Below are 26686 nucleotides of genomic sequence, written 5' to 3'. Positions count from 1 at the left end.
AGAAGTGTCACTTTGAAGTCTCACATCTCATTCTTCTCTTTATTCCCTGTCCATTGTGCATTAAAATTTATAATGTTTATGTACACTTAGAAGTAGTTCCCTCTAAATCTTCCAGTGCATCTCGCAGCAAGGCTTTGTCTAAATCCAAAATGTTGGAAAAATTTCATAAGGACAAGAAATATTCGTACTTAAACAAAGAAGAAGGAGCCCTCGCTTCTGACAGTCCAGACAATTCTGAGGGTAACAAATTTACTGTATTTTTTATGGTATTAAAAAGGTAAAATGACTCAATTCTGACAGTCTTGGTCCAATTAGGAAAAAAATAAGTTACTTTTTGAAGTAGATGTTTGTCATTGTCAGTTTGAGTCCTTTGTATTTATGTTTTTAAATGTTTCTCTTCGAGTGTGATAGTAAGAAATATTCTTCAAAGTGAAACTTAGGTTCTTTTTTTAATTAATTTCAAATGGCTGTACCTTAAAAAAGAATACCATATGTCATTAGCTTTACAAAATGTTGCTTTGGTAGTGACATCTTTGGCATTCAAGATAACTACTTAAGAACCTTTTAAGAGAAGTAACAAATGCCACTCCACAGAAACAAATGGCTCTTGGTAACCTCACTGAAATCCACGGGATTGTTCAAACAGCCAAAAATACAATGAAGAGACTGTTAAATCCATGTGAGTTGATATTTTCTCCAAGTTTCATGGGTTTCTCAGAGTTCAGATTGTGTAGGGTGAGAGAAAACAAATATTGTTGCCTTCACTAGCAGTGAGGGGTGTGTGTGAGTGTTGAGAGTGGCTAAGTTGCAAAGTTTAAAGGTTGCAGAAACGGTATTTGATTTTCACATTATTAAGGAAGGTGCTTTTTAAAAAAACCTCTGATTTCACTCAAACCCTGACTAGCAAAATATTTTAAAATTATTAGATAGCTTACATAAACCCTTGAAGCCTTCAAGATCAATGTACATCTGCTGAGAAATTTCACTGGATATGAGATGATTTAAATTTAGAAACCACAGAAAAATGTTTTCTTTAAACTTTTGTTCTATTAAACATTCTAATTTGTTTTTTTACTGTTGTATAATCCCTTCTCCTTTCTTGCCAATCTCTACACAGGAGGTCAGTTGCAGTTAGCATTTGATTCTGCTAATATATTCTCATTCAAAATAGTGTTGGAAGTCTGGTGAGGGTATGGCTAATCTAAAGCTCTGCAAAAAACTTGTGACCCAGCTGCAAACAGACTCCTATTTGCTGTCTTGATAACTAGAATAGAGTGCTATCTGAGTAAAATACTTTAAATTACTGCATTTGGCTACCTGAGAAATGGGCTATTTGTAGTTTTTTACTTCTATTCAGCACTTTGAGCTTTCAATTTTCTGCTTTTCAATGTAGCAATATGTATTTATTTAGGCATTAACTTTCTATACATGTGGAGCTTGACCTTTAGACAGTGTCTCTGACATTTATTTGTTACATGCAGGGCAAGTCAGTCAGAGCTCTATATTGAGGACAGAGCTGAGGTTAGATACGGGAATGTGGATTTCCAAGATGTGGAATCTTCTGCACTTAGCCTCCCAGTAAGACATGCAAGGGGACTTTATCATCAAAATCAAGAAAATAAACCTATTCTTTTTAAAAAGGAGGCTCTTACAATCAGAATGAACATGCTGAGGACTGCCCACTGGGAAAGGAAAAGGTCTTGAGGCTCCTACTTTCCCACTTTCCCTCACCCTAAGTACATTTTCTGTACCAAAGGGAAAGGATTCTCCATTGTCGTGATATAGGCAAATATGGCATTTTTAAATGGGACTTGTACGGGCTTGTGTAGAGAACAGAGGAAGATCCCAGAGCTGAAGCACTTGGTCAGCACATGGAAAACTGATTTAGTGTTATTGATGTATGGATCTCCTCCAGTCTCCTGCAGCAGGAAATGAGCTGTTGTCAGTGTCTTCACCCCTTCTGGTGTGCTCAGTACAAGGACACAGCTACATCTCAGCATCATGTGGCCAGGCAGGACAAAAAAATCTGAGTGTTACCAACTGACAATTAATGTTAGGAAAAAACAGACTTAGTTTCTCTTCCCTTCTATGAGAACTGTTAAATAATTTCGTGTGTCATTTGAGACAATGCATAAGCAGCTTTTCTCCTATCCCTTCTCCAATGAGAACTTATTCAGAATCTAAGTATAAACGTGTGTGTTTTGCAGGCAGGCAGAAGGGAGTTTTTGAACTAGGAGTGTCCTGTGATATCTGGCTTTTAGTCTTCCATAAGTCCTTCCATAAGGAAGTAGATACAGCAGTGTTCTGCCTGAGGGCCAGCAAAAAGTTGTTAAGGTGATGTTGAACACTCACAACAGTGAAGTTGCAATTAGGAGAGAGAAACTGCAAGTTGTAGTTGTATAAATGTGTAGAATGGCATAACTGGGTATTCATCAGCAACTTTTAAGAGACTTTGATTACTATTTTTTCTTTATAGCCTTTAAGCAACAAATGAAATGTAGCTGCTAAGCCAATGGCTTAGCGAGTTTAAAAAATCTGTGGTGATCGGATGTAGTAAATCAAATGAAATGAACTGGGTTTTAAGAAAAAAATGTCAATTTCTGTATAGGGTCTGTGTGTGAGATTGTCTTTCATGAATAATGTGACAGTAGCTCAGTTTTTGCATTTGACTCATGCTGAACTTTAGGTTATGTGTGCAAATATAAAGTACAGGAAGATAATGTTTATAATAGCTTAATTAATTAAACAAAATTTACATATAGAATCAGTGGAAATTAGGTGAATGCGACTCGTGAGACTGCATACCTTTGCAGTTGTAGTACGAGATTAAAACTGGTAGTTCTGGAAGCAGACTAGAAGACTGATTTGTCATACAAGTAGCTTTTAGATGATAGTCAAGAATATTGCAACTTTTTTCCCAGGAATGCTTGAAGCCAGTGGAAACTTTGTCAAGATACAGAGCACTTCACAGGCTGTGGGAGAAAGTCATGAAAATATGGATGTGGAAAAGATGCAGCTTGAGAAATGTAGTGGAGATGCTGTCTCTTTGAGTAGAGACAGCCTGGAAACAAATGGTGAGAACTGAGAGCCCAACCATTTCATCAAGTTAACTAGATCTAAATAAGTTACTATTAAAAGTAGTTTTCCTTAATTCATTTCAAAATGGGATTCTTCACTTCTGTCAGCTGTGTCACGAACTGAAGTCTCCTAGTACTAGTCTGTAATGATTTGATGCCATTAATAGTTTATGAGTCTGTCTGTAGTTGTTGTTAACTATTATGGCTGTTCTGTGTGGACAGACAGCACAGACACAGTTTATTTTCTTTTTTGAAATTTAGATTCAGTTTTAGCTTCTGGGCCTAATCAAAGTACCGTAGGAGTTGGATTGGATACCTTGGAAGAACAAGAAGAAAAAGAGATCTTTTTTGCCAAGCTTGAACGAGAAGCTTCCTCTACTCTTGATTATGCAAGATTAAATAAAGAGCTGGATTCCAATGATTCTGTCATACTAGCACCATTTGTACGGTAATTCAGAGGGAAGAAAAGTTGTGGACTGTATTAGTGAGCACATGTGGATTGGGTATGGCCACTGAGATTTTGTTGGATGATATCCTGTATATAATTTCAGTCAGTTTTTTGTTTGTTTATTGTGGTTTGGCTTTTTTTCTTCAAGAGAAGGGAAGAAATGAGCTTAATAAATAAAAGTGAGAGCATGAGTTAGTGATGAGTGGACGTAGCTCCATGGTCTTGTGCATAACTCAGTAGTAACAGCTCAATGTTCGTAATTGTAAGGAGTAACTAAACAAAGAGGTAACAACTGATAATAACAAGGAAATAGATCAGGAAAGATTCTGTGTCACTTTAGCCATGATATTACAAATTAATCTAGAGGAAAGGTATTTAATCTTCATAGACTAGGGCAATCCATTTATAATCAGTTACGTGAAAATAAGTTCCAAGATCTGAGAGAAATGGATGAAGGGAAAGTTCAGGCTGCTGTTGCTGAAAATGCAAAAATGAAAATAGTTGGAGGGGCAGAATTCTGGAGAGCTTTAGATAAGGACAAAACTTCTGTTTTATGGGAAAAGGGGAAAGAAAGGAGAGTTCAGTGGTTTTTAAAATTATTTTGTTAATCCAAAATGACAGGGTCAGAACAGGAGGCAAACCTTGATGATAAAAATAGTTTTTGAGAAGTTAATGTAGATGTTGAAGAGAATGCAGAAAGGAAGTGGTTTTAAGAGTCAGATTGAGAATTTTAGCTGGGAAATACTTTATTTTAATAATTGCTGACACATTTACTACTTTTCTTACATTTTATTTGATTTGTTGGACAATTACATTTTTTCTTTTATTACTAATTGTAAGAAGTATGAGAGTGTAGAGTTCCAAGAAAAAAAGTATATTTATTTGCTGTCCAAAGAGAGAGTAGAATTTTCATTTTATTTCTCAGAAATGAAAATGCTGAAAAAGAAGAAGAAGAACCTGCACATGAAGAGAAATCTGGTAATACAATCTTTTATTTTACCTGTAGTTCTTATATCAGCCTTTTAGGCTGTTGTTGCATTATGACTCTGCAGCTGTTATTCATACCAGAGGGGTTAAGGGGTTTATTTTGCTTCTGTGCTTTTTCTTTTTTTAAGTGGATTTTTAATCAATTGTAAACCAAAAGACAAAAAAAAAGGAAAAAAAAGTAGTAAAAATCCTGTATCATTCATAAATGAAAAAAAACCTCTGATGTTGAAATTTGATTTACTCCAGTGTCTTAACTGTCATCTGTATTTCTGTGACATGTTCTCATACCTCAGTTTGATCTCTGTAATCTGCAGTATTGCTCTTATCTGATTTCCCCACAAAATTTTCATGCTACATTTCTTGCTTATTTGTCTTTCACTTGTCATGTCTCTTTATTTTATGCTTCCTTGCTGTTCTATGATAGTGTGTATTCATGTAATTTAATGTATTGTATTTTCAAATTTATTTATTCAGCTGAACCTTTGAGAAGTCCTGTTGTCAGGATTGAATTTCCCAAGCATAACGAGGATGTTTGTAAACCATAAACACATAAAGAACACATTATGATCCAGTATTTTGCAAGGGTTCTAAGTTTAAGTGTTACAGATAATGCAGACACTGGAGCCTCTTAACCACAGGAGCTGAGTGGGAGAGATACAGCAAAAGAGAACTGAAACTTGTGAAAGGATCTGGGTAACTGAAGGAAAAGCCTTTGGCTTGCTTGTGAAGTTTATTCTCTGACACACTTGGGTTTAAATAGTGCTTACTCTTGAGAGTGGCTTTTGGCCCACCAAAGCAGGTCATAAGAAGCCAAATTACACATTCTGAGCCTCAAAACTGCTGGAGTTGTCAATGTACAAAGTACTTTATCTACAGGGTTGGAATTGCATCATTTCACCCCTAAGTGAGAGAGAGTAATTGAATAAAAGGAGTCAGTTCAAGTACACCTTGAGGAGACAAAGCATATCTGATCACAAGGCAAGCCTCCTTTGAATTTAGAAATATTGTGTGTGACTTTCACTGTAGTTTTAGTACCATACTCAGTTTTGGGAACTTTCTGTTGCCTTTGTAAAAGGAGTAACATTAGCAGTAGCTGTTCTTAGACAAGGCATTGGGGCAAAGGAAATAGCTGTCTCTTACTCCTTTATCTTCCTTGAGAATTCATTCTATTTGATATTTATTTTTACTCTTTTAGGTAGCTACAGTGAAGATTTTGAAGACGAAACAGATACTAATCCTGCCCTCAAAACTGAGGGAGATCAGGTGAATCAAAACATTGTGTCAGAAGTTGATTTAAGTCCTCAAGAGCAGGTATAGCTTGCTAAATGTTTCTTTTGCTTGCAGGAATTTTAAAAGCTGAAAGGCTATAGTGGCTCTCAGACTATCTTTCTGTTAAGGATATGCACTTCCCTGTGCTACATCATAGAAGGGGTTAAGTTCTTCACAGGGTTTCCTGCTTACTCCTCCTCTGAGTTAAGAAATGAGGATGGATGTGCACAAATGATGAGCTCAGGTGAAAACTCAACCTCAGAATGAGTAGTGGTTAATCTCTCAGAGCTTTTGAGGTGCAAGTACACAGACTAGTGGAATTAATTCTGTACTGAGAAGTCCTTTGGACAGAGGACCCAAAAATCTTCCCTGTATGAGCTGTGAGGGCACTGCTGTCCACTGGCTTGATCAGGTCTTCTGATGTGTGGCACATGTGGTTGGAGCACATGGCTGCATCCCAGAGCACACTTTCAGATTTGGGGTTTTTTTTTTAAAAGAAGTCTATAGAGCATCAGGCATTCCTTTTCACTAGGTAAACTTGCTTGGTTTATTTTGTTCTTTTTAAATAAATTTATTAGAGTGGTATTTCTAATAAATGTTTGAAAAGTTAGAATGGAGCTGTAAATAATGTGCTTACTGCTACTTAACTTTTGTTTCTCATGTTACAATAAAAGAAAACCAGGAAGGTGCAGAAATGCTCCTTTGTGCAGAGGAGCATTTAATTTCTAGTCACTCGTGAAAAGGTTTATAGAGTATAGGATGTTGAGAATTTTATGGCATCCTAAGAAGGATTTTAGAGAGGTGCATATTGTTGGAGAATTAATAACTGGTTAGTTCTAAGTTCTAAAAACTGTTTTTAGGTATTGGACCAACTTCTAAAGTTTGTCCAATTTTTTTCCCATGATATTCAAAAAGTAATTGTTTGGGTTTTTGTTTTGTTTTGGTTTTTTTGTTGTTAGGAAGAAGCAAACACTGGCATGCTGGCTAAAGGTAAAATATAAACTTTGTTCAGTGGAACAAGATTAAATGGAACTTTTTGAAACTTGCATACTTGATTTTTACTATTTTGATATTTTTCACCTTATTTTATTGTGTTCTACTGAAAATATGTTGAGTTCAAATAGTTAAAAATAATCTACATATTAGCACTTCAAGGTGATCATCAATATATTTTTATGTTTATTACGCCTACTCAGAACTCTGATGTGTCATCAGAGTTCATTGGTTTTCTACTAATGGCAATAAAATAATCTACACAGTATTTTTTGTATACTTAAGACATCAAGCTCTGGTATGCTTCTAATTCCAGTGTGCTGAAGTATAAATAAGATAATTTTCTTCAACATTTATCTTCTTAGTTGTATTGCTTGATTCACAAGATTCTGCTGTAGAGCTTCAGAAGGCCATTGAAGCATCAGATGTAGCTCCAGGTGAACATGATGAGCCTGAAGAAGTCAGTGCAGTTGAAATGAATGAAGCAGGTAAGGGATGCTTTAGAAAAAAAACCAACAAAACAAAACAAAACAGAAAAAAACACCACACAACAAAACTCAAAACCTAAAATTGTCCTTTGTTAAAATAGGTGACTCCAATGTTTCACTTGTTCTTAGATTATTGGGAAACATAAAGCCCTTGGCTTTTGCCAACAAATCTTGAAAGCAGGAGGAAATATTTTGGGAAATAGTGATGTTTCTGCTAAACACTTGGTTATTGAAAAGTAGCTTTTGATGTTGCAATATCATATTTAAATACCATCTCCTCTGGTTGTGTCTCATATCTAAAATTCTTCTTTGACAGCACTGAACTGCATTATTAAATACATTCTCTTATCAAACTTCACACAACAGTACAGGCCATTAGTATCCAGATTGTGGCTGTGATGGCACCTGTTCAAATAGTCATTTAACATAAGCTGTTAATTTTGGTAATGTTAAAATACTGAGATGGGGAGAATGGGGGAGAGGAATGCAAACTGTAGATAAGATAATTTAGTAGGCACTAATTAACTGGCAACTGTTTCTTTTAATAGGAAAAATGAGATTTTTTTTTTTTTTTTTTTAATGTACATGACATCACCGTTTTCCCCACATACTAAACAAAGCTAGTAACTGAAACACAGGCTGCAGTGGGATGTTTCCCAAAACAGAAAATCCAGTAATGTCTCTTACAAGCCTGCTTTTTTCTCAGGTGCTTCCTATGGACAAGGCACCAATGACATGGAAGCGCTGTACCAGGCATATCATCACATTGATCAGTCTCCTGGGGACACTGGCGAGCAGAAACTGCACAATCCTGCACTGGCAGTCTCAGAAGGCTTAGGGCAAAGCATTTCACAAAATAATGACATCCGTGTAAAAAACATGTCAACTGTTGATTCAGGTAAATAGCTCCAAGGAAGGCATGTATTTTACAAGCTTGTAAAACAAGTGAACTAGTAATATCTACAATACTCCATTTATGAAACATTTTTAAATGTTGTCCTTGTAACAAATATTTTTTCTAGGTTGTTTTTTAATTTATTTTATATTTATTTCTCATTATTTAGATTTACCTACTGTGGAAGAATTGATGAAAACAATTACAGGACATATGTGTAATACCAGAAATTTTGATTTGGACCCTGAACGGTATTTATTTCAAAATGTGTTTTAAGAATTTTAGTAATCTAAAGCTGCTAATGATTTGTGACAAATAGCTTACTAAATAACTTATCTGTATCTTTCGCTAATTAAATGCTGAGATTTTGTTACATCCTGCACTGGCATTATGGCATTTGCAGTAAACTGTTAAATGAATTATACAATACTAATAGGTTTAGACCAGGAATTCCCATACTTACTTTGGGTAATAAGCAGCAATGTTTGTCAAATCATTTGGATGAGGGTTCATCACTCACAGCTAGGATCTCTGCCTTCCCAGTCTTCTGCTCCTTCCCCATACAAGGATTTCAGCCCACATGCTATCCTAGCTTTCCAAACTCCATAATCTTAAATTCAAATTCTCTTAAAATCAAACCCTACTGTTGTGATTCTATCTAACCTGTGCTCTATACCTCCCCCTTATTTGCTGCATCTGCTCTGTCTAGAGCAGACAGCACAGGCCTTGCAACTGTCAGAAATGCAGCTTATGCTTAGCAGATTAATTCAGGGAGCTTTTCATATTCTGCACTCAGCAGAAATACTGCTAATTTTTTAATTAGTGCTAATTGCAGGCTTATGGGTGTTTATCTTGTAGCCAATTGTGCTACCTCCACAAAAACATTTGCTACTGGGAAGGGGCTCTTTTTACACAGCCTGGGAGTGAATCTGTATTACTAAATCTGCAAGATGAGTCTTAAAAGAGGCTTTGTAGCTCTTTGAAATTCAGACAGTTTCTCCAGCTGATACGTAAGGAAAAAATGCCCCGCTTTTTCCAGAGTGATAGGAAAGCAAAAGGCAAAAGTTTTATTATATATGACTTTCTTTTTTCTTGTAGTCCTGTGAAACTGGTAGGCAGCACAGACAATGACCTCATTAGCCACTCACCCTTTGAAGACCCCCAGAGTAATACATCTTGGGAGAAAAACTTAGTTCAAAAGTTTAACAGAGAAGAAAGCATCTTTCTACAGACAAGCATGAATGACAATAACTTTCAGAGGATGACTGAGAAAGAAATTCAGACCAGTGAAGTAGAGCCTGATATACTAAGAGAAAAAATAGGACAAGACTCTCTGCTTTCACAAGGAAGCAAAACTAAAAAAGTAAGTATTACCAACCAGATTTTTGTTATATGGAAGTAATTTTTAAAGGTATGTATTTTTAGACTGCCTGTCACTTGATTATGCTCTGATGTTAAGAAATTGAGAGACTGTTGTTCTTTTTCTTGAAATTCCATGTTGCCATTGCTGCTGTTAGAGGTCACCAAATCCAGTGTACCTTGGGACCAGTAGGATTCTTCTTGGCCCAACACGTGGAAGGCTGTTGCAATGCCATGTCTCCAGCTCAAGACAGTCATGTCTCTGAGCACGTGAGCATTGTGTAAATGCACAGCAGGCTCAGAAGAGGGAACATTTTAACAGAGAGAACAGTTAGAAATGCAGTTCAGTAAGAATATAGGAGGGGCAGCAATGGTCAGTGTCCAGCTGAGTCAGACAAGTGTGCCTGATCATGTCACCAGCTTTTTTAATCTGTTTTTTTCCTCTATTTCCCAGACTTGTTTCTTTACCTATATTTTGTTATTTCTCTAGAGATCCCATAAATTTTGCACATTCTTACAATCATCTCAGACATCCCAGAACAAGAGTTACGTAATCCCAAATCTTCTCCCTGCATCCCCAGATGATTTTCTCCTTGCATCCCCGAAAGTGGCTTCACATTCCTTTAGGCAATCATCTTTTGTGTGTGCAAGGCATTGTAGGGACAGAAGTTTGGCTGATTTATCCTGATGAATTGCCCATCAGGGAAAACAGGCAAAACTTTTAAAACTTTTTCATTTATTGGTCTTGGGAGTTGTGTGCTTTGTTTTCGACGATTAGGTTTAGCAGAGTTCCTCTGCCTTTCACTGTTCTTTTATTCATGACTGGGTTTCTATATTCACTGTGTTTATTAGCCTTTAGTCATGACCTACCTTATTTGGTAAGCAAAATACCCTGTAATGCACAGTACAATTAAAATAAAAATACGATTTCCCAGATCTATATGCAATATATATTGGTATATAGAGCCAATACAAAGTACTCGCCCTGTGTAGTTCTGAAGTAATACAATTCTGCAAAATTACTTGCTACTAATTTGTTTAAAAACAATGCTTGCCATCACCCTGAGTCTTACAGTTGTGTAATTTTGGTAACTGGTTCTGTTTTTCACTGGGGAATGCTACCCTCAGTTTACAGCAGAGCCTAAAGCTTGTTTTACATCAGTGTGTTCTGTCACAGGCTCTTCGGTCTTGTTCCTTGAAGAATGAAAGATCAGAATCAATGTCAACCAAACCCATGTCATACAAGAATATTAGAAGTCCAGCACCTGTACATAAAAAGAAACCTTCACACGGTCCTCATGGACTGGTTAGAAGTTCTGGCTATGGAAAGCCCAGTTTACTTTCAAAGCAGTCTTGTCCAGGCAGTGAAAAGAAAACACCAAAAGAAACTTTCAAAAAGACCTGCATGAAAGCCAAAAGTCCTGCAGATAGAGCAAAATCTAAAGGTAAGTCTAAGTTTTGAGAGTTTTACTTCTGAGTTTAAGAGCCAGAGAGGTTTGCTTTTTGTGCTTCACATTAAAAAAAACCTCAAATGTCGTAAAGAAATCTAAACTCAAATGCAGTTAAGTACGGGTTTTTTTCTCTATTAGTCTGAAATAGCTGTGAGAAAGACTTTTATATGAATCTTTTTAGTCTTGTTTCATTTCCACTCACATTTATCAACACTATGTTTGAGACTTATCTGTTGTTCACCAGCAGGACTGAAAGAGTAAAAAAAGCTGGTGTTCAAAAATTGATATCTGCAAGTTGACATTTTTTCATTACAATAAATGCAAAAATTTGCCGACTCACTAACTTGTATGTTCAAGGCTGAATTCCTATTTTCAGCTTCTTCTTTTGATCTTTGCTTTTGTAGAGTACAAAAGAAGTACTGAAAAGGAAGTCCTATTTTCTGTTCATATCTCTTGGAAACACTATGGAAAGGAGAATACCAGTGTAATCCTGTGAAAGCTGGGTGCAAGTAAAGGACTGACCCTTTTTATTTTGGGGTGAAGCCTGAAGGGTTTCATGAGATAATTAATCTTAAGCTTGTTCAGCTTAATTCAGACATTGTTTGCTAGAGGTCACCAGATCCTGAGGCATGAGCAAGTAACTCTACAGCTACCCAGGCTTAATGCACTTCTAGCATGCAGTGCTTTTGCAAGCCCTACAGCTAGTGTCAGGAAAAGCAGTTTAGAATTATGTTACCTTTCTTAGGGAGGTGCTTCAGTGGCAGCTGTTGAACTGAAGCACCTCAGTTCCTCAGTACACTGATGTGTCTCTCCCTGAGGAAGAGGTTTTACAGTCTGGTGAAGGTGGTAAAGTGAATGTCAAGTACTGGGAGAATAAGACCAGAGAGAATGGCTTCATTCAAACTTGCTCTTCCCTCTCTAGCTATAACCCTTCATGATAGCAATTTGATGTGATTTCAGAAATTAATCTCACCTGGCTGAATTCTGTAGGGGCCTCTTCTATAGCTAGGAGGAGAATAGCATTGAATGATGCAATTGCCAAGTCATCAGTGCTAAGGGAGCACCTTTCTGAGGGGTGTGTGTGACACTAAAAAGGCATGAAATTTGGAAAAGAATCATTGTTTGGTGGGGTTTTTTCAGGTGTAACATTCCTAAGCAGAAGCAGTTGAAATGGGAGTTGTAGTTACTATCAGAAAGTTATATGTGTGTTAGTGACTCTACAGGGATCTTTCCTGATTTCTTACTCTAGTCAAGTTATTCGATGCAACAAATAAATGTTGCATTTCTTTCTATGCTGTCTGCACTCAAAAGTCTATTTTGAAAATTGCTGTGTTTTGTCTTCCCCAAAGCTTGAAATATTTCGTGTTTATGTGTGCTTAGATAACTGGCCACTTATAAAGTGGAGGAGTGAGGTTAACCTTGTTTCGTGAAGGATTTATTATCCAGCTGCTTGTTTCAGTTGTTCTCTTGGTTTTGTTTTATCTTGTCATCAGTTCCTTACTGAAAAAAAAAAATCAAAACCCTCCAGTTTTTCCATAGTATATAATTGTTCTCAAGTTTCTATATTTCATTCAAAATTCAAGTTGTAGAATACTTTATATACCTACAGGTTGGATCACATGAGTACATATTTTTCTTAAAGGACATAAAATTCTGAATTTAACTTGTTCTATTTTACTTTCTGCCTAAATGAAGAAGCCTTGTTTGCTACTAGGATAATAAGATCTGCAGCAAATGAACCAACTTTGGAGGGAAGTATTAACAGAGTTTTGTCTGGCCAATCAGTTGTTAGTAATCTTGGACACCAGGCTGTGGATTGTAACAGACAATATCATCATGTGAGTAATAACCAGTGATGCTCCTAATTATAACATGTACAACTTGGTTTGCAAGCCTATTTTTCCAAGGCTTTTAACAATTATCACAAGGTTGACAAATACTGAAATAGCGAATGAAGACTTCCCTTTGGTCAAATACTACTTTTTGCTTTTAAAATATGCAAATATAACTATACTGCTTTTGAGTTGCTTGGATAGTGCTGTTGCTTTGGTGGTTCTATATAATTGAAGTCACATATTAAATTCTACAAATTACTATTTCATTGTAAAAGAAGGTTAAATATAATTTCTACTTATAATAATCTTCTGTGAATGTTTAAACAGTACTACTGTTCAGGGATTTTTCCTATTTGCATTACATTAAATATTTAATAGTATCTTCTGACTTCTCCAAGATGACTGAATTTACAGTACTGTAATGGTTTTTCCTTCTCCCTTACCAACTGCATAAAAAAGCTATTCATTGGATACCTAAAGCATTGCTGCTTTTCTAGAAGATGCATAATATAATAATTCTGGTAGCAATATAGTGGCTGTCATATGAGATGTTTTTGTTTCTTCTTGGATTTTTTTGTCTTGTTTTCCTCATATATATTTTGCAAATGAGAAAGTGGCTCATCAAAATGAATATAGGACATTTTGCTATTAAAGTGTTGGGGAGGGGGTTGTATTTTGGGTTGTTTTTTCAAGTGCCTTGTGTTGTTGCTGAGAGCTAGACAAACCAGTTAAATAAAACTGATGAGCAGAGTTCTGGTAAACAATCAGCCCAATGTAATGTTTTCCTGAATTGTCTACCCTAGGACTTATCATTTTCCCCTTTCAAAAGCTGTGATAGAGAGCTGTATTTGTTAAAACGAGTACAAGCAGCAGAGGAGGACCTGAACAGAGCTCGAGATTTGATTCAGCAGCTGGCCAGCAAGCTTTCACAAAAAGAGAAGGAGATGGAGGCCAAGGTTGTGGAACTGAAAACACAGCATGAAAAGGAGCTTTCCCATCTGGGTCAGGAAAACTATGTTCTTCAGAGTAAGGTACTTTATCATCTTGTACCCTGTGCCTATGGAAAAGAAGAAGCATTGCTTCTGAAAATTGAATCAATGTTACTTAGATGAGGTGTTGATGAGCAGAAAATCCAAATTTTCACAGACACCGCAATTTTATAAATGCATAACTGCTGTTACATTTATAGCCTGTAAGACATGATATTTTTTTCCTGGAGATAAACCATGTTATCCTGAGTTTCTTTACTTTGCTATTTTGAGAGTCTTGCAGCAAGTTTTTGCAGAAATTGAATTCACTCCCACAGATACTGCTTGTTATAGATAAGTACTATATGCTGAGATATTGTTTATAGTTCTTGATGCATTTTTCAATGTTGTGTTTTGTCTGTATGAAATATTCCCAGAGTTATTCCACTATACCCTTGTTGTGGATAACTCCCTGCATCATAACATAGCCTTCTGTCTAGACACATGAGAACAGAAACCTAGCTTTTCCCAAACATTTTATACCTTTTCTCTGTTTTATAATGCTTCTGTAAAACTCCAGAAAGAGCCACTCATTGGTCTGCTCTCATACCATAATGAAGAGGTTGGACTGTAGTCTTGCAGAAAATTCTATGTTGCTAACAAAACTTTCTTATTGTTTGTATGTCTTTTTCTGAAAGCTAAGAAGTATGGAAGAGATTACCCAAGAAAAAAGGTGGACCCATGCAGCAACAATTCCTATAACTGAGGAAAAATTGGCCCAAATACAAAAAGAGATTGAAGATCAAGAGGTCATTATTCAAGGTTATCAACAGGTAACACCACGTCATGTTGAACTGTGTTCTATCCAGTGTCAGAAACAAAATTGTTTAATGATCACCACTTTTCTGTTAAAAACAGGTGTCTTGTTTTCTAAAAAGTGGATGGAATTTGGATGTGAAGTGCAAACCTATTACAGGTTAAAAAAGTCTTTCACACGTCTGGTTTGGACTAAGTTTTTCCACAGCTCCACATAAATGTTCTAAATTGTAAAAATCGGTAACTTTTCAGTTGAGAACTGGGAATATAGCTTGTGGTCAGTGAAGGACCACAAACTTTTTCCCATTGTAGCTGAAAATTAGTATGTTTAAGCAGCATTTGAAATCTGAAAAATTTTGGGTTTTAAAATGTTTTTCTCAAGATCTGAGCAGCAGATTTCAAGGTAACCTCATTAGTGTGCCTCATTTATATTACTTAGTCAAGTGGAGAAATAGGTAATTCAAGCTTAATAATCCTTTTGAATACTTGCAGCTATAAAATCCAGTAGGCTTCCAGCTGATGCTCAGCATAATTCCTTGATATAAACACAATGTCTTTCCAGTATGGCTGTGAGCATCCCAAACCATGATGGTTTGTGTCCCCAGGACTGGAGCGTGGGCAGGCTGAGCTCTGATCTATCAGAACTCACCCATGAACACATTTTTAGAATATAGTTGGGATAGTTTGTAGGGGTCTTAGCTCCTACCTGCAGAGTAAGCAGACACTTGGATGAGATTGTAGATAATGAAAGTAGAGATCCATTTTAGAAGCTCAGTAATTAAATGTTTTGTGTTTTCTTCCACTGTTTCAGCAAGTAAACTATGTGATTCATAGCAAATGGTTTTATAACTGAAGAAAACAGTAATCTGTGAACATTCTTTAACTGTCTGTCTCAACTTAGGAAAATGAGAGGTTGTACAAACAAATGAAAGAGCTACAAATCCAAAACAAAAAAAATGAGGAACGAATGTTTAAAGAGAATCAATGCTTAAAGACTGAATTAATACAGTTAAGGTAGGCTCATTTGCATATCTGACCTAAAATCTCTATAATTTTCTGCTGTTTATTTGGGTTTTTTTAATGAAGAACCATTGCAGAGTCTACCAGGTGCATGTTTTCTAGTGTTTCTCAGGTTTGTGGTCATGTTTCTTCTTTTGAGAATTGATTTGTGTTGATTATGGGCATTAATTCTTTATTTTCTTGGTGGTGTTGCAAACCCGTGGGAAGACTAGGGACTTCCACTTGGGAAATATTTCAATGTTCTTATTCATATCAGAATGCATAATACATTATGTTGCACTTGTTTCTGATATTTTGGCTCTGCTGATGTTGTTAAGATGTTTTGAAGCTGTTGTAAGACACACAGTAGATCAGGGGGCACAAGAGGTTCTGCTAGTGGAGAAACAATTCTATTCACTGCATTGTAGTCCTGTGAGATTTGCATCCTGTGCTAGTAATGAGGAAAAACAACCTAGCACTTGTGTGTACTCCTAATCTACAGATCTTTGCTTTGGAGAGGCCTGTAAATGTGTTCCACTGATGCAGGGTAGATTTTTATTTCCTTCCCTTGTGTAGTCCAAATAAACTAGTTCATGCGAGGTGAGAAGACTTCACCTTACAGTGAATTTTGTGTATAAATGTTGTGAATATTTGCTTCTCTTTTGTTTTGAACCTGCACAGATTGACTTTGTGGGACAGTTTGGGGGCAGGGGGTGGTATTTGTTTTTCAGTAGCCACTGATAGTATGCTGAGTCACCACATTGCATAACTGCTTTTGTGTTGCTGTTTAGAGAAAAGGTAGAGAAGATTAACAACCAGTCACGAGCCATGCAGGATTCTGAACCAGCCAGAAATCAGAGTTTCACAGAATTGATTTCAGAGCTTCGAGCAGCACAGGTAGGTGTACACCAAGCCTGTAAGATAACAGAGTAGTGCCTTTGCATGTAGCACAGAAATACAAATACCACTGGGAACATGAGGAGCAGGTGTGGCCTGATGCACACAGGCCTGATGTGGCCTGCTCAGCAGATCAGGCTGGGAGCTCACTAGCAGTAACATACCTACATGCACCATGCACTCGGTCTGTTTACTGGCTGTTCCCAAACTCTCAGCTCCCCCAGCTGATTTTTGCTGTACCTGTGCATACCTAGGACCAAGGGGCTCCATCTATAGAGGTGGCTCTGGCACCAAGACCTTTTGTCCTACTTGGTCTTGAAGTTTGCTAGTGTTCATGTGTAGCAAAAAGAGAGACTGCCTGGAGAAAATGGCAAGAAATAGAATGTAGTAGGGTGAACTGTTGGGCAATACATTTGACAACTTATCCTGCAGTCTCAGAAGTCAAGCCATTTTCTTTACTGACCCTTTCAAAAAGCAGAGATTTTCTACTGCTATGACAGTTAAGTAAGGCTGAAAAAATCTGGAGTTTGGGTTTTTTTTAAATGTTTAGCTTATGTTTTCCTATGCTCTTCTATTGCAGGGTCTGACAATAATACCAAAATGAAAATACCTTATTGTTGCTGTGGTCAGATGTAACTGTTGTGATTTAATCTTTGTGTGATGAAAAAGCATGCTCAGGGATGTTGTGTGATATTATGTGTTTAGTTTTTCATGTTTTCCTGTTTTCTCTAAAACCTAGAAAGAAGAAGCTAAATTGCAAGAAGAGATAAGACGTCTAAAACAAGATAAGCAAGCTCTTGAGGTAGACTTGGTACAAGCTAAAAAAGAGAGAGATTTAGCCAAAGTCCAGATTGCATCTGCATCAAGTAAAGCACCTTCATTTTGTTGAATAATTTTGCTTACTTTACATTTGAGTAAATAAATATGTAACAAAACCTTGTTTCTTATTAAAGTATTACTTAGTGAAATGCATCTAGACCATTTACAAATATTGTCTAAACTTCTAACTAAAGCATACAGTGAAGGACATGCTGCAGTACTTTTGGTACTCTGTTAGAAAGTATCTTCCTGTATCCAACCAAACTCTTTGTTGTGACCTGTTAACTTTGATTTCTTGCCAGGTTTTCACTGGACGTGGAAAAAAAATATTTCAATTATGTGACAACTCTGTTCATAAGAAAATGTTTACTATGTTGCATCTTAGTCTCCGATTTAGTTCTTGCCCATTTTTTTTACCTATATCTGACACCTTGGGACTTTTTTCAGCATTTTTATCAGAGCTTTTTCCAGTTTGAATTAATGAGAGAGGGCTCAAAATTGGACTCTCTCATTTCCAGTGTCAGGCATCACAAATGCTAGGTGTGGTAATATTTACCTCCATGTCTCTTCTGAAAATGCTTGATCCCTAAATGGGAGGATTATGATCAATAAACATCAAAGCATATATTCTATATTGTCATTCATCTTGATGCTGAAGGTCTGTTTATTAGAGCATCATCAAGAACAAGTCTTCCTGAGATTCTGTTTTAAATACTTTTTGTGGTGAACTGTAAGCCATTGAGTACTGCAGTGTATGAGAGAAGTAAAGGGGTTTTTACAAATACTGTTGCTTTTAAAATACTATTTAGGATCTGGTTTTAAAACTACTGCAGAAACAGCATTGTCAAAATAGTAAATGTATGAAATATGCTGAGGAAGAGAGTGTTGACCAATTACTCCTTCAATATATAATTACTAATAAAATTACTAAGAATGTTTTATTCTTGTAGGTGAGATGTCTTATGAATTTAAAGTTATGGAAGAGTCGTACAAACAGGAAATCACTCATTTAAAGAAAAGACTTCAGTGGTATGCAGAAAATCAAGATCTTCTGGATAAAGATGCAGCCCGTCTTAAAGATGCAAGAGAAGAAATTGAGAAACTAAGACTAGAGGTGATAATATCTAGCTTTATCTAAGAAGTTAGAACTGAAAATTGTTCTTTTTCCATTGATGTGTGTAATGTAATTATTTCCTTCATAATAATCCCTTTTTTTGGGTATATTAGATTGGTTCTATTGGATGTCTTGCCTATGCTTCTGGGAACAAAAGTAACATACTTCCCTAAAACCTTCAAATTTCTTGACCTAAGGGAAAGAAGTATATTGTTATGTTAACAACCAAGAACACCCTTCTTCTCATTCTCTTTTCCTTCTTTTTGCTCCATAGTAACTTAGGAAACACATTTTTTTTCTCTTAAGCACCAGTTCTAAATTCTTTCTTAGGAAAAGCTCCCTGATTACTGTGGTAGGGAGGAAAAACCCAAAACACTTGAAATCTAAAACAAAACTAATACATGAATCTTGAGTACTGGTGAGATTTGCATTGTCTGCTTGTCAGTACATTAGACTTAGGATTCACAAAAAAAAAAAAAACTACCAGTGCTAAAATGTATTGATCTTGGAATCTTTTATGGTCTTTTATTAGAGAGATCGCAGGTGAAAGGAGATGCTTCTGAAGGAGCAGCCAGGGACAGGCACCACCATATCAAATTTTGATCAAGATATCATTCCTGTGAAAGAAAATATTTTTATTGGCATTTTCTCTGGGCTGGACTGGTGTCTAAAAATTCTGCTGCCTAGAGCTATGACTTCATAGAAATAATCAAATCAGTCAAACTACAAAATGCTGGCATAAAAGCATGACTTAGCATGACTTGGTAATATTACCAATCTGGGAGAGAATTCAAGATAGGAATATTTTTAAATATCCAGGATATAATACCCCTGTCCTGAGATCATAGTGGCTAATAAAGGTAGGAAATTCAATTTTAGATTGTAGCTTGAGCCCTCATGACCAGACATCACAGGAATGCAGGAACATGAGTTATCCAGGTCCTTCCCCTGGTTCTCAGCTGGTACTCGGCTTTTATTTAGGCACAACATATAACATTGACTTTTGGCTGTTTCTATATCTCATCACATAGTGTAGCATTGCAGATCACAAACCATTTCCTAAACTCATCCTGAAATCATGGAATGCAATGTAGCAATTTATATGACAGCTTACTAATCAAGCCTGCATACTGGCAGTATGAAAGAAAGGAACACTAATACTGGTATGAAAACAAGAGTGTCCCAGAGCTGCAATTCTCTTTTAGATTTCCAAATCTAGTTTCAGTTGCTTTGGAGAAGGAAACTGTCATGTGAAGTCTGAAGAATCATACAGTACAGAAATTACTATTATGAGTTTTTAAGTGGCAGAATACTTTCATTGTACTATGTGTGTTTGAAATGCTTTTGACAATGTCTCTGAATACATATTTCAATTTGTGTCCTCATAAATTGGACAGGTTGAGAAGCTCAGAGCTGAAGCAGGAGATCAGTGTGTGCAACAGAAGAAACGTTTACGAGACAGAGCAGCAGATGCTAAAAGAATTCAGGATCTTGAGCGACAAGTATGCAACAAAAGAACTCTCTTTCATTTAACCTTTGTTTCAGATAAGGTCTCTTAAAACCCCATTTTTCACAAGGATAAAGCATAGCATGAAATTCTGTGATAAAGAAACTTGTGTTATTGGACACTCATGAACACAAAAAGCTGCAATTATTTAGTTAGAAGAGCTCTTCTTGCTACTATATTCTAACAAGCTGATATCCCTTTAAAAATCTTTTAAAATAACTGTTTAGACTTTCTTCAAAAGGGGCAAGAGGGCAAAAGCCAAAGCTTGCTGTTTGTCTTCTAAGACTCCTGTCCACATTCAGTAATTCCTTAACAGTATGACAAATTTCAACCAAGTTGATTCAAGAGCAGGACTTTAAATTCTACTGGATTCATACAAGATTCATGAAAACTGGGGGAGTGGAGACCTTAAAATACGTGTTTCTACTAAAGAAACATAATGTGGAAGTGGGCCTTCCTGAATTTTAGGAGGCAGCAGTTGCATTAATTAGGGATGTGGGACTCATGGGCAAGAGAATTTGCAGAGTTCTGATACTAATACCCTATCCTTAGATAAGAGAGGGACTTATTATTATGTTGGGTGCAAAATGTTAGTTTTACATCATTGCATACTATGAAATAAAAGGCATATAATCTGTTCTATGAAATTAAATATCCATGAAATATCTTTAACAGTTGGAAAAGTAGAACGTGAATGCAAATCCAGCAAAAAACGTATTCACCGCATTAAGACCCATTCTAAAATCCCTTTTTCTTTTTACTTTCTTTAGACTATTGACTTAAGGTGATCTGAAGACCAGAGCAATATTTTGTTTAAGATCATGTGTAAGTTAGTCAGTAAGAGACAACAAGTCTTGCTTTTCTGTAAACAAAAACATAAATGGGAAGAATATAAAATAATTCTCAATAGATGTGTCTATGGTTTTTACTCTTTCACCTTAAGGGAATGAAATTTTTTAACATTGTGTCACTTATTTCTGTTCCCTTTTCATTGGAACTTTATTATTTTTAACCTTTGACTTAATTTTCTTATGCATAGATCAAAGAAATGGAAGGAATTCTAAAAAGAAGGTATCCAAATTCTTTGCCTGCTTTGATTTTTGCTGCTGCTGCTGCTGAGAAAACAAATGATATTTCAGCTAGAACAAACACAGTTGAATTTTTGGAGAGAAGAATAAAAAAATTAGAAACAGAACTTGAAGGTAAAGATGATGAAGCTAAGAAAAGCCTTCGTGCCATGGAACAACAGTTTCAAAAAATAAAGGTAAAAGTTGAGTAGTCTACTATGCAAGTAACAGTCACAAGGCAACTAAGTGTAACACAGGATAGTGGTTAAAACTGCAGGCAAGGACCACATTCAAGGGTAAAAAATACTCAAAGAATTTAGAGCCAGAATTTAAGTACCTTCAGCACCTAAGCTAAAAATAGCATTGAAATTGCTAGGGTAGTATGGAAACGAAAACGACATGTTCTCAAGGCTTAATAATTTAATTCTTACAATTAAGGTAAATGTTTTTCACCCTGTGGGTCAGAGTAGCTGCTTCTGTAATTCCTTGTTGTACCAAAGGCTGTGATTTCAAAGGTCTGCTGACTGACCATTTCTGCAGGGAGCATTGGGAACCACTAAACATACTGTCTAAAAATTACATGATAATTTAACCCTAAAGACTTGGGTTAGGAAGCATGAAAGTCTGGCATTTTACTTCAAGGAAAAGGTGAACTGCACAGGTGCTTAATGGGCTAGAAAGGAAAGCATTGGCCAGTTGTTCCACATTTTCTCCATGTGTCACTCATCATATTTTCCTCAAAGGCCATCCAAGCTATTAAGAAGGTTAGATTTTCCTCAGCTCATTAGGAGTAAAGATTCTGTGTCTTTCTGAATTCATACTTCTATCTTCATACTTATAAACATGTAAAAAGAGAGATCTGTTCTGTTAAAAATTAGGATGTTTTGAAAAATGTGAAGTACAGCTTTGAAGATGTGACATGAATGCCAGCTGAAGTATAACAAGTACATAATGACATCATTAACATTGGTAGCATCTGAAGAAAACTCTGCATAAAAATGAAATATTTTCTTGTCAATATAATTGTCTATCTCATAGTTACTGCATCCATTGTGATTAGATTATTTTGTAGTAAATTTTTCGAGTAATTCTGTTTTACAGTAGACTTAATTATTTCACTCACTAATTTCTGAACTGATTGAGTAATTTGTTAGTAATCCTGATTTGTATTCTGTCTTCTGAAATCTTTATTCAGAAGGGCAGTAACTTTAAAGAATAGTAAGAAGAGCTAATAATAACAGCACACTTGTGAAACTGCTTTTCTGTCACTACTTTCTACTCCCCTCATAGATACAGTATGAACAAAGACTTGCAGAGCTTGAGCAACTACTTGCCTATGAATTTATGAATGAAACACCAAAACTGAATGGTGATAAAGCCACTTCTGCAGAGCTTGAACAGGAGCTTCAGAATCTAAAGAAGACCCATCAGATCACTGTTGGAAACCTCCAAACAGAAATTGAAAATCTTAAAAGTCAAAATTCCCAATTAAAACTCAGAAGTAAAAATGACAATAAAGACTTAGAGTCCATGGACTCTAAGATGAAACAAGGTAGCACAAAAGACAGGTTGTTAAAACTAAATGAAGAATTAGTCACCAAAAATAAAGAAATCCTAGACCTCACAAAAACTGTAGAGAAACTTCAGAAAGAAAGGATGGTGATGTTGTCTGATAACAATTTGAGAAATAAAACAAACAGTAATGGGAGCTCTACTGAGGTCATGAAAAAAAATACCTCAGCAAGAGATGGAAGGAATTCCAACAACACTGAACCCTGTCTAAGCATTTTCAATGGTGACAAATCACACCAACCACATACCTTTTCTGATTCTCATCTCTCGGAAATTCTGCAAGAAAATGCACATCTGAAAGCAGAGCTGGAGAAATTGTCCCTGGAAATGAGCCAGCAGCGGGTGAAGTCCCAAGCAGCCCTGGCTTATTCTGAAAGCAGCATGCGAAGGTAAATGTTCGACAGATTCCTTAAAAAACCTTCTTAAACTCTTGGCAAACATAGAATTGAAGTAGCACTTTAACATGTCAGTCGTGTGTGAAGGTTGCTTATACCTTCATTTGTACTGTTTCTGGCTTTGGGGCTTTTTTGTTACTTTGGGGGTTTTTTTAAGCGGTGCACAGTCGCAGCTCTTTCTACAGGCAAACCTGTGTTAATGCTTTTATTAATACTATAATTTCTTATGCTTTTAAGTAAAATATCTCAGTGTAAATCATCATATCTTAGATGCTTTGTGTTGTATAGCATTAATACTTGTTCCATGTTCTTTCCTTCAAACCTGGAGTGTGCTTTCAATGGAATTTACTTGGCCAACTGTAGAAACCTTATACTTCACCTAGTTTCCCTTACATCCCTTCAAAATCAAAGTAGAAGAAATTGACATGCAATTTAGATTACAAGACATTCTTTTCTAAAATAGATACCTAAAAGAAGATAGCTGCATTATGATTAAAAAGCATGTGTTCTCTTGCCACTGTTTTAATAAGAGGAACCAGCAAAGATGATTGACTGCATTTTTTGTATCCTAACTGCCTCTAGTAAGATGATACACATATCCACCATTGTAGGTTTCCCACCCTTTTCTCCCTTCAGAGCAATAGAAGTAATGGTGATCCTGTCTTGCAAGGTTTTGTTGTGAAATATACAAGATCTGCTGCCTTTAACATTTTCGTTATATTGTGTGTTCAAGTGAGAAGCTGCTGCATTTTTGAAGAGCTGTCTGTAGCTGCTTTACTGCATCTCACTTTTCTCTTGCTCTGTTCAGGATGCAGGAAGACACAGCAGAATACATTGCATCTCTGAAAGCTTCCCACCAGAGGGAAGTTGAGAAGATTGTTTGCCAGCATGCAAAGGAACATTCTACTTCTAAAGTAGCTGAACTAAAGAACAGAATTTCAGCACAGGAGGTAAGATACAGTAGATACATTGCTTACATACAGATATATCTTAAAGTTATTTCTTTCTCTAAAAGAAGTATTACTCTAAACTTACTTTCTTTGAAGTAGGACTTACTGTTTTAAAAATCATCCTGTGCCACAGTATTTACAGAATTCCAGAATGGCTGAGGTTGGGAGGGACCTCTGAAGGTCATTTTGTCCAACTGCTCTGCTCAGGAAGGTCATCCAGGACCATGTCCAGGTGGCTTTTGAGTTTCTCTAAGGAGGGTGATTCCGCCACTTCTCTGGGCTGTTTTATACATGTTGGAAAGAGATGTTTCATTCAGATTATTTAAGAACATTTTAAAACGAGGTACTTGAAGATTGAGGCTTGTTTTCATATATTACATGTGTACTTGTGTGCTATTTAACAGCCCATGCACACACACATTGGAGGCAGTGTTGTTAATGCACGCAGCACTCACACCTGCACTTACATTACAGTCACAGAATCACAGAATGTTATGGGGCTGGAATGGACCTCAAAGATCATCTATTCACAAGCCCCCTGCAGGGACACCTCCTACTAGAACAGGTTGCTCAAGGCCTTATTCAGCCTGGCTTTGAACAGTACCAGGTTTGTGGCATCTACAGCCTTCCTGGGAAGCCTGTTCCAATGCCTTTCCACCCTCACAGTAAAGAATTTCTTCCTAATATTTATCCTAAACTTCCACAATTTCAATGTGTACCCATTACTCCTTGTGCTATCGCTGCAGTTCCTGATGATGAGTCTCTCTGGATTCCTTGTAGGCCCCTTCAGATACTGGAAGGTTGCTATGAGGTTTCCACACAACCTTGTCTTCTCCAGGCTGAATTGCCCCAACTTTCTCAGTGCTACTTATTTTATTCTGTACTTCTCCTGCACTGGTTTTCACATGTTGTCATGGGTGTTTATGCTAACGACAAAATATTTTTTAACCTTTTTTAGATATTAATAAAGCATCTTCAAGAACAACTTGGTGAACAAGAGAGACGTCAAGAAGCTCTTTTAGATTCACAGATAAGAGAGCAACTCTTACAAAAAGAGGTATATTTAAATTTCAATGGGGGTACCTTAGTCTAATAAGAGTTTTCATCCTAATTCATTTCAAGCCTGAAATAATATATAGTAAAATAAGTCTTAGAGACAAAATCTTTGTCAGTTGCTTCTACACCAATTATCCCTGAGAATGCAAGATTTTTCTAGTGCGACCAGGAGAACAACACAGAACAGAATGCAGAATTTTGACCTTTTTTGATGTTAAGATTTTTATCATAATTTTGTTTGAAATGTCTGACATCTGTATGAAATTTTATCAGTAGGTTAATCCAGGTTTTCATATCCTCTGAGAGTTATGGTGGGTAGTGGTAAATAGACCACAGGACTTTTTCTTTATTCCTCTTAATTAAGAGGATTTTTTATTACTGTTTTTAAAAGCTTTTCTTTTTTCATCCTCCATTGCCATAAAACTGACTTAGGCAGTTATATTCTTGGCTTTCTCCTCTGCCATCTCTGAAACTTAATGTGTCTTTAGAAGGGTGAGTTACCTATAAAAGTTATGAAATTCAGTGGGTTTTGAGAGAAGTATCTATTTTTTTCCCTAATCTTCTATCAATAGCAAATAATATAAAAGTTACACTTGTTCTTATCTTTGCCTTTGAGTTTTGTATCAAATTGCTGTCCAGCTTGTTAGCTCAAGCTTTTAGAATTATTTGCTATGCATTTGTTGTTCTTGAAGTAGTGCCAATCTTTGTTGCCATTTCCTGTTCAGGAGGATGATGTAGCCTGTCTCAGCATTGTGCCTGTGCTTCATTCACCATCTCCTTGATGTATGAAGAGCACTAATTTTAATGTAATTTTGATAATACTCTAACTTGCAAGGATAATTAAAAGCAATTAATCTTAAACTCACTAAACTCAGATTTATCTGGGTATTTATCTTACATATGCAAAATTCCACCTCTGTTGTGATGTATTTGTATAAAACTGTGGGGTTGTAGGGTGAGAAAAAAGATGTTTAATAGGACACTATTAAACAAGTTCTGTGTTTGCAGAATAGAGACTGAGACTTCGGGTTCATATAGATGTTGGCTTTCCTTACAAAACTTGTTTCATTCCAGTGGTGTCAGTATATATAATACTTCTTCCTGGAAAAACAGGGCAAGAATACAATGAGACAAATGTTATTGTTTCCTCTATGACTGCTTTACAGATTATTGACAGTGATGGTTTAAGAAATCATCCAATCTGACCCACATGGTAGAGGCCAACTTCAAGAAAATGTGAAGGAGTGTCTTTGTTATAGAAATCATTGCAAGACTGTGCAGAGAGAAATATCTATGCCTTGCTTTTGCCCTCTAGCACAACTTCTGTGCTGCTTTTAAAATACATCTTAAGCATTTAATGGTTCAATAAGTTTTGCTGAGTAAAGAAGACAACCAGACCTGGAAATGGAAATAGTCGTGACAGGGGAAAGCACCTCACTGGTAATAGGATTGAGTCTTGTGTCTAAAATGGTGATACATCCAAAAGGCAAAGTTTTTCCTGAGGCTTCTTGGAAGATTGTTATTTGAATACTAATCTCAGAGGTGCTGTTCATGGATGTTTTCCATTAACTGAGTGCTTCCTTTCCTTAACAGCTTGCACTTAGCACTGCATTGTATTTGACGTGGTTCTGTCACTGGCAAAATACACAGAGCCTGTTTTCTCCTGGGGCTTTATTCCCCTCATGAGATCTTTCTACTATGATTTTTTAATTGTATTTAATTAT

At 36.3% G+C, this 26686-nt stretch overlaps 1 protein-coding gene across 9 annotated transcripts in view; it reads left to right on the top strand.

Moving 5' to 3' along the window:
- The window catches only part of CEP162 (centrosomal protein 162), a 45094-nt gene that overhangs the window by 12519 nt on the left and 5889 nt on the right, over window positions 1–26686 (top strand). For 4 of the 9 annotated variants that reach the window (XM_064412571.1, XM_064412568.1, XM_064412570.1 and 1 more), the window contains 22 exons: window positions 2922–3074; window positions 3339–3525; window positions 4451–4503; window positions 5708–5823; window positions 6741–6771; window positions 7140–7262; window positions 7969–8160; window positions 8327–8408; window positions 9256–9520; window positions 10694–10961; window positions 12663–12805; window positions 13606–13833; window positions 14469–14603; window positions 15488–15600; window positions 16377–16482; window positions 17222–17348; window positions 18252–18415; window positions 19813–19917; window positions 20962–21186; window positions 22280–22950; window positions 23765–23906; window positions 24865–24963. In XM_064412571.1, coding sequence (XP_064268641.1) covers window positions 2922–3074; window positions 3339–3525; window positions 4451–4503; window positions 5708–5823; window positions 6741–6771; window positions 7140–7262; window positions 7969–8160; window positions 8327–8408; window positions 9256–9520; window positions 10694–10961; window positions 12663–12805; window positions 13606–13833; window positions 14469–14603; window positions 15488–15600; window positions 16377–16482; window positions 17222–17348; window positions 18252–18415; window positions 19813–19917; window positions 20962–21186; window positions 22280–22950; window positions 23765–23906; window positions 24865–24963 — 3728 coding nt within the window. Of the gene's footprint in view, window positions 1–115; window positions 241–2921; window positions 3075–3338; window positions 3526–4450; window positions 4504–5707; window positions 5824–6740; window positions 6772–7139; window positions 7263–7968; window positions 8161–8326; window positions 8409–9255; window positions 9521–10693; window positions 10962–12662; window positions 12806–13605; window positions 13834–14468; window positions 14604–15487; window positions 15601–16376; window positions 16483–17221; window positions 17349–18251; window positions 18416–19812; window positions 19918–20961; window positions 21187–22279; window positions 22951–23764; window positions 23907–24864; window positions 24964–26686 lie in introns of those variants that run through there. The other 5 variants (XM_064412574.1, XM_064412573.1, XM_064412572.1 and 2 more) reach the window with 5 other exon arrangements.

The sequence above is a fragment of the Passer domesticus genome, chromosome 3 (genome assembly GCF_036417665.1).
Source record: "Passer domesticus isolate bPasDom1 chromosome 3, bPasDom1.hap1, whole genome shotgun sequence".
NCBI lineage: Eukaryota > Metazoa > Chordata > Aves > Passeriformes > Passeridae > Passer > Passer domesticus.
The sequence above is the reverse complement of the archived record's forward strand: the minus strand, read 5'-3'. Positions and strand labels throughout refer to the sequence as shown.